The 20548-nt window shown below is 40.2% G+C and overlaps 1 protein-coding gene across 6 annotated transcripts in view; it reads right to left on the bottom strand.

Moving 5' to 3' along the window:
- Positions 1-20548, bottom strand: part of CYFIP1 (cytoplasmic FMR1 interacting protein 1) — an 88534-nt gene that overhangs the window by 27742 nt on the left and 40244 nt on the right. For 4 of the 6 annotated variants that reach the window (XR_008462406.1, XM_054164757.1, XM_054164753.1 and 1 more), the window contains 11 exons: positions 20217-20342; positions 19785-19951; positions 18291-18438; positions 16239-16392; positions 14871-15027; positions 14201-14297; positions 13778-13854; positions 13576-13684; positions 12900-13019; positions 8859-9058; positions 1719-1806 (listed from right to left, as the gene is read on the bottom strand). Coding sequence is in view for 5 of the 6 variants with exons in the window: in XM_054164757.1 (XP_054020732.1) it covers positions 1719-1806; positions 8859-9058; positions 12900-13019; positions 13576-13684; positions 13778-13854; positions 14201-14297; positions 14871-15027; positions 16239-16392; positions 18291-18438; positions 19785-19951; positions 20217-20342 (1443 nt within the window). In the remaining variant the exon portion in view is untranslated. Of the gene's footprint in view, positions 1-1718; positions 1807-8858; positions 9059-12899; positions 13020-13575; positions 13685-13777; positions 13855-14200; positions 14298-14870; positions 15028-16238; positions 16393-16705; positions 17405-18290; positions 18439-19784; positions 19952-20216; positions 20343-20548 lie in introns of those variants that run through there. The other 2 variants (XM_054164755.1, XM_054164758.1) reach the window with 2 other exon arrangements.

Below are 20548 nucleotides of genomic sequence, written 5' to 3'. Positions count from 1 at the left end.
CAGTCAACAATCCTCTGTTTTGATCCTTCTGTTTTTGTTGACTATTTCCTACCCTTTTTTTTATCTCCCTGATACAATGCAAAATTAAGGGTGAAATCTCATTAACTATTCTCAAATGATTAGCTGAAGATATTGCTGATGGTCTTTACTGCTGCTGGAAATAGATCAGTATTTCTGACTGCATATAAAAATGAAGATATATGCTGACATGCTATGACTTTAACTGCTCTTAAGAGACTCAGGTAGTAATTCTGAAGGGTAAAAATCTATGGTGATCAGACAGAATAAATTTTATACAAGCTAATTGGCTCAGGTAGCTCCATGAAATCCCACAACTACTCTCTCAACTTGTCACCTGTGTAAGCTCCTTTACAACCTCAGCATTTCGCACAGAGTGTGTGACTGCATATCATGTAGAATACATAGAATACATAGAATAAACCAGGTTGGAAGAGACCTTCAAGATCATCGCGTCCAACCCATCAACCAATCCAACACCGCCCAAGCAACTAACCCACAGCACCAAGTACCCCGTCAAGTCTTCTCCTAAAAACCTCCAGTGATGGCGACTCCACCACCTCCCCAGGCAGCCCATTCCAATGTGCAATCACTCTTTCTGTATAGAACTTTTTTCTAACATCCAGCCTGAATCTCCCCTGGCGCAGCCTGAGACTGTGTCCTCTTGTTCTGGTACTGCTTGCCTGGGAGAAGAGACCAACATCCGTCTGTCTACAACCTCCCTTCAGGTAGTTGTAGAGAGTAATAAGGTCACCCCTGAGTCTCCTCTTCTCCAGGCTAAGCAACCCCAGCTCCCTCAGCCTCTCCTCGTAGGGCTTATGTTCCAAACCCCTCACCAACTTTGTTGCTCTTCTCTGGACTCGTTCCAGCAAGTCAACATCCTTCCTAAACTGAGGGGCCCAGAACTGGACACAAGACCTCTGCTCTCCAAGACCAGAATGGCTATAGTAGTTGAGCAACAGTTCAGGCCACAGACTGTAACTCAAATTTGTGGTTCACATGTTCCTGTCAAATTCAATATATTAGGTTTACTCAGACATACACTTCTACTGACAAACTGCATAAACCCTGTAGGCACTCCTAATCTGCAAAATGAGAAAGATGATGCTAATACAGAAGATGAGATGGGCAGAAGGCCAAATCTGTCACAAGGACTTTGAGGTCCTTAGGTTGAAAATGCCAAAGAAATGCTACATTTTTAATTGAAACAATTTACACAGTTGGGTATCTGATTGTTTAGGATAACCAGAACCTATATTCCTTTTCAGTCAGACAACATCTAATGCAGCCTTTCCTATCTGTTCCTTTTTTTCCTGCCATCACAATCTTCATCACTGTAACAAGGGAGCATCTGCACTCAAGATGGGTTCTTGTTCTCACTTCAGCAGACGACTAATTAATCTTTTCTTTAAGTCTGCTCTGCCACTATAAGCAACTCTGCAATGTAAGGTGGCTGAGAGGAGAAGGGCTTATTTTTAGCTATGTCAGATAAGACTAAACATCAGACTAATCACTTGTACTTTGGCTGAAGCATATGGTAAGCTTCACCGCAACGTCTGAAAAAAGCTGTGTTGAATTTAAAATATTCACAAAATTAATGACTCCATTTTTAATAACTTCCATATTCTGCCACTTCTGTAATTTTAAAAGGATACCTTTAAACATTAGCTTGCATAAATATAAAGGTAATTAAATCCAACCTTCGATCCGTAGAGATACTGTGGCTGTGCATTTGGCTGCTTATCTCTCTGAAACTCCTGAGAAAATGGTAGCACAGTCCGAACAAATCTGTAAGGACAAAATAGAGACTTAATTAATTATATTTAGGTTAGTAGGGCTACATATAAAAATCAAAGCTGAACTGGGGAAGCGGGTAGCCTGTATTGCCCAAAAGCTTGAACACAAATCACAGTGCAATTCTTCATCACTTACTGCATCCTCATTCTTCCACCGGTGTGCAGGTTGGCAAAACATTTTCACCTCTACTATGAACCAGTCCAGCAAAGAGAGAAGCAACTAACATCCCATCCCTACCTGAGGGTACACCCAAGACCCCCAGGGCTCTTTCTTCTCTCCCTCCCCTCCATTGCTAGGCTAGTCTCAGCTGGCCAGATCTGAGACTGCCCATCCCCCCAGCCTTGGGCCTAGCTAGGCCCAAGGGGCCAGGAGACATCTCCCCCCATTTACCAGGTGGCAGCAAGGGAAGAAAAGAGGAAGTGCCAGGACCCCGCTGAGATCTTATAGGGGAGCAGGGTGTTATGGGATGAAATACCTGGCTTTCTGTGTCCACCCACTGGGCTGGACTCCCTTGGGACAGAGGAAGCGTCCCTCATATGAACACAGCAGGGGGCACCCAGCCCAAACTGCTACACTAAGTAATCATAATCATTCTTTTGAGCATCTGCAACTTCAGGATAAGGTTTTCTGTATTTTTTTGATCTGATCAAAAATAGGGATACTCGGTTTCAAATACTTATTCATATGTATTTTAGTACTGTCTTTCCAAAAGTACTTGTAGGATTTCACAAAGTGCTTGCATTGAGAGCTCTTAAGTGAAGGGGGGAAATGGTATTTTGTGTGTATTACTTTTGACACTACATATAATTTAGGTCTTCCCACATTTATGTTTCCTTGGATTACAAGTATCTCTCCTTCCCTCTCACAGAGCAACTGAAGACTTCCTCTTGAGATTACTTGAATCTGTTTCTGCGCACATACTTCATTAATGTGTTTACCAGAAATGTTGTAAACATTTGATGGAATTCAAAGTAATCTGCAACACACAACAGCCCTACAGATTACTCTATTTACCTTCTTTCTCTATAAATTATATTCCTTTTTAAACTGACATCAGTTTCCATGCTGTAAGAAAGTCTCTGAAACAGAAGAAATCAAGAGATACCATACCATTTCAGCTAAGACTGGGTTTCAGCGTGCAGATGTATTAGACAAGAGCTGAGTTGTTATCAGTAAACTAAAACTCACAAGGAAAAAAAATGCTTCATAACATAAATGTGGGTGCATCTCATAGCTTTGGAAGCTGTCACTATAACTCTTAAGTCTTTTCCAAAATGTGCTATGAATATATTTGAATTACAACATCATTTGTGTCTGCGAGCAAACCAATCGGACTGTGTTTGGATTGAGAAGAAATCACAGCATCAGCAGTTAAGTACTGCAGAAACACTTCTGAGACCCAGCCTCTATGTTTCACTAGCTCTGTAAAAGCACAAGTAACACCTGTGTGTTCCCCAGTGCTTCTCTACTTTCTTGCAGTTTTCTCCACCTCTAAGATTTTAGAGCAGCAGCAAAAGAGCATTGAAGCTTTCTTAAAGACTTAAAGCAAGCACCCATTTTACACTTTCTTGGATGAAGGATGCCAAGAGAGTTTTAAAAAAGCAAGTAGGAGCAGGAGATACCACCACTTGTTATCTTATGGAGGGGTTATGGCTGAAACTGAGGATACAACAGGCTTATGAGTGTATCATTCTAGGAGATGACTAATTCCAATATATCATTCAGATGAACATTAGAGATTTCTTCCCTCAGAACTAAGGGTTTTATAGAAACTTCTACAGTTGAGCATGATCTGTTATTCTTCAACCTTTTTCAATGTGTGTTTCCTTTTTGACATCCTGTCAGCTGGCTTACTCCAGCTCCTCCTCCAAGAAACAGAAAACACTATTTGAAGGACCAAGGCTCTTTGAAAAAAAAAAAAATCAAGGCTAATGCTAGGCAAAATTTTACTTTCCCTTGGGTACTGCTGGATGCAGACTTTGGCATATGCCTGTGTCAATGATCTCAGAGCAATTTATCCATTTTAATCAACTGAGGTTGTAAGCAGTCAAAGCAGATTAAGCAGATGAAAAGCCTTCTGGCTTACCAAAGCTTTGCAACAGCAATTGTTAAAGGACAACATGAGCCTCAACACAATCCCTATTTTAGGGATCAAATAATTTTATACCAGTGTTTCTGTCATACACACCAGGAAGGAGCTCACAGTAAGCAATTCTCAAACTAAACAAAATTGTCCCAATTCACATAATTTATTTAAGAAAACAAAGAGAAATCTGACAGAGATCACTGCAGTTAATAAGCCTTCTGCCTCCTACTGCAAGCACCAGATCAGATAATCTCATTCATAAACCTCCCGAGATTCATCTCAAAAGTAATACCACAGTACTCACAACAGGAAATGTCCCTCTACATTTTCCTAAGTGGTATGAACACTTTTAACTTCTACCCTTCTCAAAATAGTTTGTCCTGTCTACCAGACCTAAAGGTAGCCCTGCATCTCCTCGCTTTGCATATGTTACATACTAACTCACTCTTCTTTAAACATGAATGTCAAGATGGAGGACAACAGAAGGCTACAGACTGTAGTGTGAGGAAACAACAGATGAAAAAGAGTATGAAAGTGACAGGTATCTACCACTCCATTGTTATAACCTTTCCTTTTGGCAGAATATTCTTAATTTTTTTAAACTGAGGGAATGTAGTTGGCTACAGTCACTCTTACTTTGCCTGAGTCTTTATCTTTGCACCATTTGGCTTTCTGTAGCAGAAAGTAGCTTTCACTGACAATGCTGCTTTTGATTTTGCTCCAGCAGTGCCTGAAAGGGCTGGGAATTTTTCTGAGCAGTGACTATATACAAGATATGAAACAGCAGTTGTTCTCTTGCGAAAGCTAGTCTCAAAAGCAGCAGGAGAAAGCTCACAAAACGAAGAGGTAAAGGCAAACAAGAATACTTAGAAGTAAAAAGCTGGTCTTTTTGTTCATTCTGCGACAAACCTGTATCCTCAGAAAATAAACACCAGACTACATTTAAGAGAGGGCTATCCACATGAAATTTTAACAGAGAATACATAGTTGGATAATGTGTTGAGGAGATGAAGCTACAATTCTGACTACTGTCTCTGCAAGTTTGTATCGTTTGTGTCAAGAAAGCACAGAAAATCCTCAATACAAGTAACTGCCTAGGCTTTCTCATGCTTGCTCCTCTATTAGCCCTCAGTACAAAACAAGGCATCATGGAAGGAAAAGATCATCTTAGAATTACTTAATAAAATAAGACAGAAAAAGGAACACTATAGATAACAAAGAAGGAACAAAGAACAAAAGTCATTCATGTGTCATTTTAATCCTCTGAACAGTCCTGGTCCTAAGTTCACAAAGATACAGGGGAATGAAAAAAGTACAGATGGAGGAGTAAGCATGACAAAGATCCTGGTGTGGAAAGGCAAAATTTGACTTGGGAAAACACAAGAAGGCTCTTAAAAACAAAACCAAAACAAAACACCACCAAGCAACACAGAGAATACAAGTGGGAAGTGTCTGTTTATGGTCACTTCCAGTAGAACGGGCAAGACAACAACTGGAGAGCAAATTAAGAGATACTTTTTTGTGCAGCATACAACTTCACTGCAAACTCCTCACTAGAGTATGTTTTGAGTGGCAAAACCTCACTCAGCTTCAAGGAGAATGAAAAAAAAGGATAAAAAAAAAAAGGAAAAAAAAAAAAGATTGGGCAAAGCAACAGGGCAGAGAAAAAACTCTGTAAAGGGCCAGAAATGCACTGGCACCCCACCGTTGCTGCTTTATAGAAACACCTGATCATTGCTAGGGCCCTGCATATTTCCTGTGAGAAAAATCATCACAAGCTTCCTTTGTATTTGTACAAAGCTGCATGGCTGCTGCCAGTATCAGAACACTGAGCTAGGGAGGACTTTGATCTCATCTGCAGCTCTTATGCTCATGCCAAAAGTTTGTTTTCTTTCTTTTGTGATTAACAATAGGTGGATTAAAAATACCCTTGGATTTCACTGCTAACACCCATCCACAGAGGTACCCTTGCTTATCTCCCCGTTTCTTCTCCACAAACTGTTGTACCCAAGTCTGGACACAGCTGTGCAGCTGTTTAGAACTCCTGAGACTATATTTCAGAATAGCAGCAGCTGAAATGAATAAATTCTTAAATCTTTTAATAGCAGCCTCACTGTTCAATCTCGATACGCTATCAGACACAAAAAAATTCCTCAGTCCCAAATAATTAAATATGCAATGTGTTTCAATAGTCTTGCATGTATATCCTTAGCCTTTGAATCAAACCTAAATACTTGAACTTTTACAGATGTTTGAAATCACAGAACCATTTCAGTTGGAAAAGACCTTTACGATCGAGTCCAATCATTATCCAGCTCTACCAAACCTGGTGCTAAACCATGCCCCTTAGCACTGGACAAAAATTCATCTGATTAAAACTCTAGAGGAAGGACACCTACATCTAGGCTGTGGACAAATTAATAAAAGGCAAACTACAGGTATTACACATTTCCTGGGAGCTCTACCTCCAACTCCTCACCATTAAGTAACCCCTTTGCTTTTCACCATGCTTTTCTCTCTTTCTTCCAGCCTTTTGTTGAACCTGTACGGCTGAATGCAGAGAGAACTCATCAATTTAAAGTTCATGCTGACAGCAACAGATGTAATGAACACATTTAAGAGGTACAAAAGGGCTAAAACCTCTCTGTTCCTGCACTCAGCAAAAATATCAATGGGCACCATATATGGTGCGCAACACAAATTGTAAGTGCTGGGTTTTGGTTTTCTACAGTGCTGGTTGACAGCCAGCTGAACACGAGCCAGCAGTGTGCTCAGGTGGCTAAGAGGACACAGCCTCAGGCTGCGCCAGGGGAGGTTCAGGCTAGATGTTAGGAAAAAGTTCTATACAGAAAGAGTGATTGCCCATTGGAATGGGCTGCCTGGGGAGGTGGTGGGGTCGCCATCACTGGAGGTTTTCAGGAGAAGACTTGATGGGGTGCTTGGTGCTGTGGGTTAGTTGTTTAGGTGGTGTTGGATTGGTTGATGGGTTGGACGCGATGATCTTGAAGGTCTCTTCCAACCTGGTTTATTCTATGTATGTATTCTATGTATATGTATTCTAAGGCAGCCAAGAGCATCCTGGCCTGTGTCAGGAACAGTGTGTCCAGCATGACCAGGGAAGTGGTTGTGTCCCTGTACTTTGCACTGGTGAGGTTACACCTTCAATACTGGGTTCAGTTTTGGAGCCCCTCACTAAAAGACAGACATTGAATTGCTAGAGTGTGTATAGAGAGGGGTGACAAAGCTGCTGAAGGGTCTGGAGAACAAGTCTCATGAGGAGCAGCTGCGGGAACTGGGATTGTTTAGTCTGGAGAAGACTAAGCTGACAGGAGCCCTCATCAGTCCCTACGACTGCCTGAAAGGAGACTGTAGTGAGGTGCAGGTTAGTCTCTTCTCCCTAATATCAGATGATAGAACAAGAGGAAATGGCCTGACATTGTGCCAGGGGAGTTTTGGATTGGATATTAGGAAAAACATCTTTCAAGAAAGAGTGGTCAGGGGCACTGGAATAGGTTACCCGGGGAGGTGGTTGAGTCATCCCTGGAGATGCTCAAGAAACATGTGGAGATGGCACTCTGGGCCACAGTTGAATGGACATGGTGGTCTTAGGTTGACAGTTGAATTCAACGATCTTAGATGTCCTTTCAAACAAAAACTATTCTATGATTCTGTGATTTATTTTTTTTTACTGGAACCAAAGTAATTCTGTGATGAAATTGGACACACGGTATACACACTGCCTAAGACCAGGCTCTCTCTATCATATCTTAAATTAATTATCCTGAATTAACGATGCAACAAACTTGAGGATCAGCCTAACTCAATCCACACATACAGTTTTTAAATGGACAACAGTCTACAGGACTCCACCTGTGTCGTTTGGCACTCCACACTCGTTTCCTAAGCACTGTGGTCTGCAGTCTGGCAGTCCTTATAGCCAGCTGAACACACGCTGAATTGTTGAAGAAACTAGCAAATGTCTTTCATTAAAGCTGAAAAGTGGAGGATTTAGCATTTCATCAAGAGTTGATTTTAAATATTATGCACTGCATATTCCAATACTGATCTCCAGATACAGCAGGTGCACAGTAGCTTCCCTGGAAACATATTCACCTCTCTTGTGCAAAGAGATTCTTGTAACAAGTTTTTTGACTAACAATTAAATATGGAAAATGCTCTTTTTAATTATTTTTTTTTCTCCTCAAGCAGAATCTTGGATGTAAAATGCAATAGAACATGTCAGACAAGGAAAGCTCTCCAAGGAGACAGTGAAAGATGAGAACAGGCTTCCTCCTCTTCCTACAGCTCAATATTCAGTATCCCTCTGCTGTGACTTCAGAGTGCTTTAACCAAAACATCAATAAAAGCTAAAAGTAGCACAAATGCTAAAACCAACATAGAAACAGGAAACCCAAAAATGCAAAGGCCCAAGCACTGCATCTCCCTCACATTCAAACTTAAGATTCTACCTTCCTTCCTATTTCCATTGCTTGCTCTCCTTGAAGGCTGCAACCATAGTTGCAGTGAACACTGAACTCTTCCCTTCTCCAGCAAAATAAAATACAAAAATCCTTTTCTTCACATTAACACAGAATCAGGAATCTAACTTTATTTCCATCAGCTCACAGTTGAGGATCCTGTTTACCAAAATATCTTCCTCATACGCACTTTGCAGTATTTCTGGATACACTTTATTTCTGAGCGTATCACAGCTAAGTCATTCAAACGTCAGAATTTGGATGCTGTGGTTACATTTGACTTCCATTGTGGACAAATAACAGGCTTTCATGCGTTTGACAGTACTTAGTAAAATGACTCATGCTGCTTCATTTCAAGTAAAGGATTAGGAGTGAAAAACACACTAAATGAATGGAGATGGACCTGTCAGCGTTTGCTAGGAAAGGATTTTCGTGAGGGTAACAGAAGAATGGCAGCAAACAAAGGCTGCCGTGCTAACCTGTTAGTGGATCCATTGTAGCAGTAGTTTGGAAGGAAATCATAATTGAGTTCCCAAAAGACATGAAGAGTGATTCTTCCATAAGGAGCTGACACATTGTGATTGGCTTCTCTGAACATGGCATCAAAGCTGTCCAAGGTCATGTATCTGCTCAAAAGCTTGTGAGTCATTTTGTTTATTTCTATCAAGCCATCCAGCTCCTACAATAAACAAGAGGAAAGAAAGCAAGAAGTGCATTTAATAGAGGCGAGAAACTCGAAAAGGCACATAAACAACCTTGACAGAATAGAAGACAAGAAAGAAGTAAAAATGAACAACTGACTCTCTCTTAGTTTCAAAACAATCCCAAGAACATTTTTCTTTTCTTCTTCCTCCATCTCTTGTCATTAAAGAGACTACCTCCTACTAAAACTCTTGAGACTTTAATGGTATTCATTAACATTAGTCCAAATAGCAGGTGGTTCTCCAGCACAGATCAGTGCCAACTCTTCCATTGAGCAAAAGCTGAAACTCCACCATTTAAATGGAGTCAGCCATAGGACACAAACCATCTTCTGCATTTCTTACTATGTAAGCTATCACAAAGTAATTTGCATCAAACTACTAGTCATCTTCCCACACAGAGCTATCAGATTTAACTGATCTATGTTTCAACAGTTTTTCAAACATTTGAGAAATGGTCACTTTAAGGAAAGAGAACAACTATGATTGTTAATTCAGTATTAAGCCCAGGCTAAGGTAAAAAAAAATATGTCAGTCTTAACTACCTTCATCTACTTAGCTTGAAAAACAACTACTAGTATCAGTTTCTCCCTGAGAAAAATGAACAGTTGTCCACAGAAACTATTTTGCATAAAATAAAGGAGGGGTGTGGAGGAGGAAAAACAAACAGGAACATGGTGGAAGGACAACATCTTAACATCACCACTTTCTAACTCAAACGAGTGAGAACCTGCAACTCAAACACATCAGCAGCAGTTTCTGTTCATCTAGACATTTAGCCACTAAGAAAATCCTGCACATAAAGAAAAGTAATTTTCAATAATGCAAAGGTTACAACTCCAAGCACTAAAAATTTAAGAGGCTCCATGGCCTCTGTATTAGGTTTATCTTCAGTAAAGAGTGAAACTAAATCAAGGCAGTGTACTGCATGACAAAACCTCACCAGTTAAAACTTTTTATGGGAAGAAAGTTTCATACATAACTTCAAATTTATTTTTCATTCCAGCATAACTGAATGGCTTTGATTTTTTTTCTTGTTGACTGAATATTTACTTGTCAAATACATGCCATCTGGAAATAAAATTTGTTTTTTAGCATTTCAATCAGGAAGCTAACTCTAAGACACCTCAATATTTCACAGATGCTCCTCTTCCACAAGCAAAGTCAGATCTTGTTCTCCACAAAAATGTTATTTATGTCACACTATGAAACCAAGCTGCTTGGGTAAATAAACTAATTTTGATTCTACCAGGCACAAGGCTGTTTTGGTTTGATCTGCAATTTATCTTTAAGCAGGGAAAATGAACATTTACAAAAATTTCAATCACAAGAATGTTCATTTTCCTTGTTTCCTTATAGCTCATACGCCTTCTCTGTGAGTGATGTCTACACCTTACTCCCAGGCCCTCAGCTGCAGCAGGGTTATGGAAAAGACAAGATTCTCATTCTCAACAGGACTGGGACATGCACAGCCCCATGTATGGCAGCATACACCACAGTATTGTGTTAGGTCAGGCCAAAGCACTCTTTGAACAGAGATGCAAGTTAAAGTACAGGAAGTAAAAAGTCATAGCACATCAGACTTAATGAAGTTGACAATATACTACAATGGCCACAGCAGATTTGCCAGTATAATTTATGTTGTAGCTGGAGATGACTAAAAGAATGCATTTTGCAAGACTAAGCTGCTTCTCTGAATTTAGTCTTAGTAAACCAAACAAACTTCAACCATAGCATTGCATGATTTCACACTTAGAAAACAATTAAAACACCACCGGGAAAAGTTCTGTTATTTTTCTGATAAGACTGCTCAAATTATTTCCCATGTGTATATAATGTCATAGAATCATAGAATGGTCTGGTTTGGAAAGGACCTCTGAAGGTGATCCAGTCCAACCTCCTCTGCAGTAAGAAGGGGCATCCTCAACTAAATTAGGTTGCTCAGAGCCCTGTCAAGCCTCACCTTGAGTATCTCCCAGGATGGGGCCCCAACCACTTCCCCAGGCAAACTGTTCCACTGTTCACAGAATGTTAGAGGTTGGAAGGGACCTCCAGAGATCACCAAGTCCAACCTCCCTGCTAAAGCAGGATCGCTTAGGGTAGTCTGCACAGGAACACACCCAGGTGGGTTTTGAAAGTCTCCAGAGAAGACGACTCCACAGCATCTCTGGGAAGCCTGTTCCAGTGCTGTCACCCTCGCTGTAAAGAAGTTTCTCTTCATGTTAAGGAGAAACCTTCTATGTTCAAGCTTGTCTTATTACTGTGCACCACTGAAAAGAGCTTGGCCCCATCCACTTGACACCCACCCCTCAGATACTTTCCACAGAAGCAACGAAGAATCAATAAGGTTGGAAAAGACCTCAAAGATCATCAAGTCCAACCTGTCACCCAACACCTCATGACTATCTAAACCATGGCACCAAGTGCCACATCCAGTCCTTTTTTGAACACCTCCAGGGATGATGACTCCACCACCTCCCTGGGCAGCACAACCCAATGGCCAAGAACTTTCTCCTCACCTCCAGCCTAAACCTCCCCTGGCACAGCTTGAGACTGCGTCCTCTTGTTCTGGTGCTGTTTGCCTGGGAGAAGAGACCAACCCCCACCTGGCTACAACATTCCTTCAGGGAGATGTAGAGAGCAAGGTCTCCCCTGAGCCTCCTCTTCTCCAGGCTAAGCAACCCCAGCTCCCTCAGCCTCTCCTCACAGAGCTGTGCTCCAGACCCCTTATACACATTGATGAGATTCCCTCTCAGTCTTCTCTGCTCAAGAGTATACAGCCCCAGGGATCTCAGTCTCTCTTCATAAGGGAGATGCTCAAGTCCCCTAATCATCCTCATGGCTCTCCATTGGACTCTCTCCAGTAATACCCCTGTCTCTCAAACTGGGAAGCCCAAAACTGGACACAGTATTCCAGGTGTGGTCTCACCAAGGCAGAGAAGAAGGGCAGAAGAACCTCCCTAGACCTGCTGGACACACTTTCCTTGATGCATCCCAGGATACTGTTGGCCTTCTTGGCCACAAGGGTACATTGCTGTCCCACGGTAAACTTGCTGTCCACTAGGACCCCATGGTCCAGCAGGGCAACCCTTAATCTGTACTGGTGCCTGCTGTTATTTCTCCACAGATGCAGGATCCTGCACTTGTCCTCATTGAACTTCGTGAGGTATGTTCCACTTCCCTCATAGTAAAGAACCTGTTCCTAACATCTAATCTAAATCTGCTCTTCTCTAGTTTGAAGCCATTGCCCCTTGTCCTATCGCTACAGGCCTTTGTAAACAGTCTCTCTCCATTCTTCTTGTAGGCCCCCTTCAGGTACCTGAAGGCCGCTGTTCAGTCTCCCCAGAGCCTCTTCTTTTCCAGGCTGAACAATCCCAGCTCCCTCAGCCTGTCTTTGTAGCAGAGGTGCTCCAGCCCCAGTCACTTTTGTGGCCCTCCTCTGGACCCACTCCATCAGCTCCGTGTCCTTCCTATATTGAGGGCTCCAGACCCGGACGCTGTACTCCAGGTCATGTGGTTAAACCCCAGCCAGTAATTAATTTAACTAAGCTTTAGGATAAAACAAGTTTCTCTGTTGAGTCATTTAGCCTCTTCTCTTTTTAGAAGTGACTGTACAACTACTTCTAGCAAAGTTGGAGAAAAGTTTTTTACTCATGCTGCTAAAACACAAATACAGCTTTAAGGGCAAAAGAGAGAGAGAAAAAAAAGAAAGAGGCTGGATGTCTGTCATTCTCAATGCATATAAAAGAAATAAAAGTCAAATTAAAACACAGCCCAGCTGTAGTATGTGTTCCAGCAAAACTGCATTACAAAACTCACCACAATGGAAGTCAAATCCTCACTTTCAAACCGACCAATTGCCAGCTCCATTGACCTGTACATGGCCGCTGAAATTCGCTGAGTGATGAGTCGGTTCAGGTCTATTGACCTACCAAGAAGCTAAAACAACAACAGTGTTATGAAGTTTTGAACTACAAGTCGAATGATGAGACAAACTACAAGGACTCCACAGGTTAATGGACTCTCACATGGTGAGTTTACATTCCAAACACACAGAAACAGCCGGTGGACAAAATTTATACATTCGTGAACAGATTATATACTACAATTTATATCCCAATTCTCACAAAAAGAAGTAAAAACCACATATTGCATTTACATTCAAGTATTTATACCAGTATTTTATGCTTCCACATTGTGCCAACAACATATTGAAAACTGGTGGAAGACATTGCTAGGAAGAAAACGCTACCACGCGTGACATTCCTATTTGGCTTGTGTTTGCTTAATGGCAACAGACATGTGCAGTAAAACAGGATCTTCCAAGATTCTTGCTTAATTTACTCCATATGACAAAAGAAGCTGATCTCAAGTGTCAGTTATGCCACTCATGTGACAAAACATAAAACACAGAAAGAATTTTATATACCTACATAAATCAACACCATTTGAAAAGTGCCAAGCAACTGGAATACAACAGAATGAGTTAACTCACTTGGACATGTCTCTGTTTCAGGAGTGTCTCATAGCGGTTGGACTGCAGCAACTGAATGGTTGCTCCCTGATTCTTGCACTCCGAACGTAATCGTTTATCCAGAAGCAGGCTGTTAACAAAGTGAGACAACACTTAAAGTACATTAGACAGCAAAGCAAAGCAGAAATGCATGAATAAAAGTTCTCCCCGCTGGAATAGCTACCTGCCAGCCATTGCCTTGTAGTACGCAAATATTTGGTCTGCCAGCTTGTAGACAAATTGGTCAAAACACAGGTTTACCTTGGGAGGGAAAAAATTGTGCATTTAGAGACACTTAAAATTAAAAAAGGGAAGCTTATCCAAGACCTCCACTGTTTATCAAATATAATTAAGCAAGTTAATGCATCCGAATTTCCAAGTAAGAGAGAGGATGACATTCAGTTTTCAGCATTAATGTGAGATGTTTTGCAGAGGTCTACAGGTGTCATCACAACGTATCACCCAATCAGTTACCCATCTTCTGGTTGTCTCAGCATGTTTATTATCTCCAACCATTCCAAATCTATTATAACAGGTCCTGGCATTTAGCATAATTTTTCACATCCATGTACAGACTGCTTTTATCCAATAGTTAAAGTGACTTTACCTCTGCCTCAATCTCATCATAGAGGAACTGCTTCTTAAATTTAGTTAGTGCATAATGAGCACTGTCATTATAAAGGTCCAAAGAATACAGAACATACCTGAAAGGAAATGAACAGGGGAGGAAAAGAGTTACAGGTCTGGAAATTACAATTCCTTAGTATGGTGCAGTCAAGATGCTGTCAGTCAATATTGTAATCTACATGTGGTTCATGCATACAGGGTCGTCTTCTTTTCTTTTTTTTTTGAGTTTTTATAAAAAGTATTACAATTTTTTTCCTTTAAGAAAGCCTGTTAGTTCAAGACATTGTATAGGTATGTTTGCAGCCTGACACTTGTTTTCTAGATGTTGTTTTTCATCCAAATGGAACTATGCTTTCACCATTAGGTATCATACTCTGCATCTTTAAGGAGTAAGGAGAGTTCACTCAGGGAACAACGTATTTGGTTGGTGCAATGATACTCATATGAAAGGTTTCCTACTTCAGTTATTCACTTCAAAAAGAAAACTCTGAGCATGTGGAAACTGGCAAATGTAAGAGGAAAACTTTACAAAGGTTTAGAATATCTTTTCAGTGACTTTGTGTTAAAACAAATTAAAGCAATAACGTTACAAAACGGAATGGCGATAGTTAAGAATAATCATTCAGTGGAAGAGCACAAGTAGTTCTTACTCCATCATTGATGCCTCTTTAGTCTCCAAGATATGGTCTGTCAGAATCCAAGGCATGGACATCTCAATGGGAAACTGGATTCTTCTGCCCATGGTGAGCTCTAAGAAGAATTCTCTGAACCACAGTTGGGACAGATCACAGCATTGCTGCAAAGTTTCTTTTGGAATAAATAAGGAAGAATTACACTTCTTACAGAAATACATTAGGAACAATAAAACTGTGATTCTGATGATGCAATGTGATACAAAAAAGCAGCTGTGAGTCATTAGAGCTATACAGAGACCAAATATGTCAACCAACTGTAAAGCCCATGACTTTTTCAAAGAGTTCTGAATTCCATTTTGGCCTTCAGGGTGGTGCCTTTTTACATGGAAAAACATGGAAGTGGATCAGACTACCAGTTAAATAGAAAAATCACATACACCAGTAAAGGGGGGCTTCTCGTTTAATTTCTCAGCTGGGGACTGGGAAAGCTGTACACTGAGCTTGGGAAGCAGCGAGTGAAGGAGACAAACTTGTACCAGATCCATTGGTACCATCTCTCTGTCTGGAGGACTGAATCACTCCACATGTTCTGTTGACTATGTAGGCAGCAAATGACAGACACATGGAGGGAATAAAACAAAACATTTCTAAGGCCACTGTCAAAGGCATGGAGACATGCTTCCCACCTCCCCAGAAAACACTCAGCACAAGCCTCTTTTTGCAGAAGGCTTGAGAACCAAAACAGGAGTGAACTTTTTATACTAAGATCTTCTGAACACCATTTGGATTGCTGTTGCCCACTTGCATTACAGCTGACACTAACAAGCTCCCCCTTCTGAGGGAAAAAGGGTCAGGTAGCAAAATTAAAATGAAAGACAACACAGCATGGTGATGACAGACTAGATACATTCAATGTCAGTAGGTGAATTCTTTAGGACAGTATGTTTCCGATTACAATTAACTGAATACTAAGAGTAGTGAAATGACATCAGATTTATCAAAACAGAGAATTTGTTTCCTCTGTACTCAAAACAAAAACAAACCAACTAATCCCCCCAAAATGAAAACACAAAAACCATTTCCTTTTTAAAATTTCAATGTGTGTAAGCTTATCTGTCCCTTGTTTATATAAATACATACATTAAAAAAAAAAAAATAGGGAAGGTAACAGTATGAAATTTTACACATTTTAAATGGATGTATAACAAGTCAAAACAAAAATCCCACCACGATACTAAATATCATATCTCAAGTTTGGACAGACCAAGGCTTTTGATAAAGAAATCAAAGGTAAGTTGACTTTGGCAATCGGAAACATTTTCCAGGTCGTGTTAGAGGTGTTAGGACATGCTAAGCTGGACACTGATCATCTACGTATCTTACCACTGAAATTTATCAAATGAGTGTAGAAGAAAGACTCGCGATGGAATTTTTCTATGTCCAATATGGTGGGCCCCTCAAGGCTACTTCTCAAGGTTTTCTTGGAACCACTTTTGTCAGCAATGAGGGACTCTAACATAGTTCTCACCATGTAAAGCTGTATCATTAGAGGAAACAATTGTGGTGGAAAAGGGAGGGGGGGGGGGGGGGAGAGGAAAATACACATGGCACATTAGTTGAGCAACACTGAGAATTACTACCAGTAAGCGACTGCTCCACTTCAAATTGAAAACTGGCAATGTGACGGTAAAAGCCTTTCAGGCAAGAGGAACAGATGCAACACTAACCTACACACCAGCACAAATGCCTACCCATGCCAAGGGGACCTCCACTGACACTTAGCAGCAGACCATTTGCAGTGGAACAGTTCAAATCACCACAAAAAGTAAAAGTAATAAGTAGTATCTTACCACCAAAGCTTAAAAGAGGCGGATAGATGTAGGACTGCCTCAGAAACTTGTGTGTCACATGCAATAGCTTTTCCAGTCCCAGAGACTTGAGCTGCTTCAACAGCTCAGCAGAGTTTAAGGACTCTGTCATAGTGCGAACCATGTAGAGCTAAAAACCAACAGACAGGGGCAGGCAGGGGAGAGAGAATCCGTTAATAAAAACACACAGGTAAATAAGGAAAGGGAAACAGAAGCGGAGAAAACATGTTAGTTTGTTAAAAATGAAAGGCAGAAGCACAGTAAGCTTGCAGAGAAGGACATGGAGAAAGGTTTCTTCATTCAGAATAATCACTGCAATACAGTGCTCCCTGAAGGTAAAAGTTCCCATTTAATTCAGAGAATGCTCAGAGAGCCATTATCTTCTCAAATGATTTCACACAGATTTCCAAGTATTACCAATTCATACATAACCATTTTAGAACTGCATGAAAATGAGAAAAACCTACCTAAAAATCTATTTGACCTCCCTTCTTCCTGCCAGCCAAGACAGTTAAGTGTGCCAGCCCAAGAGCAGAAAAACCAGACAGAACCATGTACTCTAGACAGCCTGTTGCAGCCAGTGAAACAAAGCCCTCAAACATAGCATGCAAAGGCAAATCATGCTGGTGGTGACATTTAGAATTCTGCCCTCCCCAAGAAAGTATATACTACAAAAAAAACCAAACCCAAACCTTTTTCTCTTTTTATTCCCAAACCAAAATTTTCATTAAATACATCTTACCACAATTTAAGTGCAACTTCTTATTACACAAGATTATTATCCACACATGCTCTCTTCCCCATAGATTTTAGGTATTAAAAGAGTATCTTTGTAAGACACAGTCGCCTTCAATCTTTCACCCAAAGTGCTCAGTACCTCTTTTTCTCAGATGAGCTACAAATAGCAGACCATACACTCTCCAACCAAATCCATAAAGAAAATTTTAAAATACGATTACATGGAGATAAGAAGAATGAGCATCTAGGTATGGGATTTCAATGACTGCTACAAAAAGCATACTTGAAATACCACTTGTTTCAAAGGCAGCAGCGGATAATAGATTTTGGAGAGTATTCTTATCATTCATTACTGAACAGTAATAGAACTGTTAACAGAAGTCAAGTATTCTCCCATATTTTACAGGCATGCTGTTTTAAAGAGATCATAAAACTACATAGACACCTATTGATTAATGGGATTTAAAAAATAAATCCCCCTGCCATATCAGAGGTGGGAGTCAGTCAAGAAATAATACAAATGGATAAAAAAAAAAAATATATTATTTAAGAAACCATTAGGAGTTCAATGAGAAAATATTTCTTCTCCAGAAGTCAAATTAAAGAGATTGAACACTTGGAAAAGAATGAGACAGCAACCTACACAGCATCTTTGTTAAGTATATATAATTCTGGAAATACAAATCTAATCACAGTAGATTTTTAGCATTAAAGAAAAACAACACAATCAAAACCTACTTTTTTTTTTTTTTTAACATTTCAGGCCAGAGAAAAAACACTTTGTGCAATAACTGTTTACAGATACCATAACCACCAGATAGGAAAATACCTGAGTGCTGGAAGGTCCCACTGCACGCCTTGGGACTTTGATGTCAAAACCACTTTTTGGGTCCTTTTCTCCCCTGAGAGCTGGATCATTGAATGGCTCATGACCTGCTTCCCAGTCACAGACTGTCTTTCTGATGGCCTGCAAAACACTGAACACAATTCACAGCACTTCAGACCAATACACATCCAAGTGCACCAAGGAGAACATTTGGCTTCTTAAACACAATTCTACTAGCACAGAAACTTTGCAACAGCCCTTACAATCTCAGGGTAACTCAGGAAAAAACCAAACAATTTCACCAGCGACTTAAAGAATGCCATATCCATGAAACGACTGTTCCCCATTGTTTGCCAGAAAGAATAGTCCAGAGCCCTTTTCTTCTGTCAGAATAAAGCTGACCAGTTCACCAGAGACAAAATCACTTGTCAAGAATTCATCTCTGGGTTCCTTAACAAGCAAGCCATTTTGTTCTCCTAAACCACAAAGCATATTTTTCAATCAAACCAAATTAGATTATTAACCAAACTGAAGAGAGTTTTGCCTTTGAAGTAGTAGAATTCCTGTTTACAGCAGAACTCCAGCATTGAGCTGGAGTGTATATAAACAGTCTCATAATCCTAACTCTAAATAATGACCTGGTCTTCGGATACTTGTCAAAAATACAGCCACCCGTATCCTGGGGTGTGCTGAATAATCAAGCATATGTCTCTTCCCCAATCTGAGCAGGTATGAAAGTAATACTTGATTTTATGAAAGTTCCTAGGCCACAAGGATGCTCCCTTCAAACATGATGATTAGAAGTAATTTGTTTATTTTTAACTTCACGCTATTTTTTTGGTAGTCAGAGTACTTAGCAATAGCCTAATTGGCCCAAGACTTTCACCCCTAAGAGCTTTGCTGTGAAATATGGGAGTAAACAAATAGCAAATAAGATGAAAACCAAAAAAATAGTAGAGAGAAAAAAATAAGGTCAGGAAAAGCCACCAATAAGAGAGGGCAGATGCAGCACTTGGAAGAGAAGTGGAAGACTAAGAAGCCAAAATCAGCAGAAACTGAGAAAGAAGACAGAATGCTAAGAGGACAGAAGTGAGACTGTGGGGTGGGATGCAAACATGAGACACAAGGAGATGAAATGCTGGAATCATAATGAAGGTAAATAGTTAACACCTGTCTTCAAAATAAAAATATTAGCCTTCCTTTCACTATTTCACTACTTCTGTTTCTTTGAAATAAACTACACAGATTTCCTGTGGTAGCCCTAAGTGGCTCAAGATAGCCTGGAGTCTCACCATAGCCATGCTGGCAGACATTCATTTTTGACTTCAAACTTCTTCAAATTCCAATACATATGCAGCCAAGCTACCTGAATAGCTGGCAGACTAGTAGGGGAGTACAGACTTAGAGAGGCAGAATGTAACAGCTGTGCAATTCTGCAACAAAATTATTAAGATCTGGGGGAAAGAATCTAAGAGAAGATGAAAACAAGAATGCTACCTCTGAATGACATTTTTCTTCTTTTTAATAGCTTGTCTTAATGGTTCTCTAAGTGTGACCTGGGCAAAGTCCTGAAGAGCTGCATAAATAGTATGGCGAATAGCATGATTGAAAACACTTTCCATCCTTCCCATCAGCACCTGAAGACCTTTGATCATGGCAATCACCTTAAAAAAATAAAAAATAGTATTTTTTTGTACAATTGTTCAAAAAGCCCTTTTCCAAATACAGAAAATGTGAACAAGGAAATTAACAAGTTCCAAAAGAAAAAAGAATGGTTTCCCTGCACTACTCCTACATAGTCAATGGAGGAAATACACTCTTTCAGAGCCAGTGCAGGGAATGTTGATAGAGAACATTCTCCTTTGTATAGGCTTAATATTTGGAAAATCCCTGTTTTAAAAAAAAAAAAAGAAAGAAAGAAAATCTTACCTCAACCAAAGCAAACTTCTCCTCACTGGTATAATTGTATCTTGTTGCTCTTTCATACTCTTCTGCGTTGTCAGGACAATCTTTATTAGAATATTTGTCTGTTGGGTGTACCAGTTTCCATGAATACTGCAGTTCACACAGCAGAATAGGAAAGAAAAAGATGGGGGGGGGGGGGAGGGAAGAAAAGAGAAAAAAAAAAAAAGGCCTGAGAAACACAAAACATAGCTGAGTACAAATAACATGTTTTAAGAAATACTAACGTGCTTTCGAGAATATCTGAGAAATAATATTTGATGCTATTCTCAGAACCTGCATAAATTCTGAAACTACTA

Source organism: Dryobates pubescens, chromosome 10 (genome assembly GCF_014839835.1).
Source record: "Dryobates pubescens isolate bDryPub1 chromosome 10, bDryPub1.pri, whole genome shotgun sequence".
Lineage (NCBI taxonomy): Eukaryota > Metazoa > Chordata > Aves > Piciformes > Picidae > Dryobates > Dryobates pubescens.
Note: the sequence above shows the minus strand (reverse complement) of the source record. Positions and strands in the feature narration are given on the sequence as shown.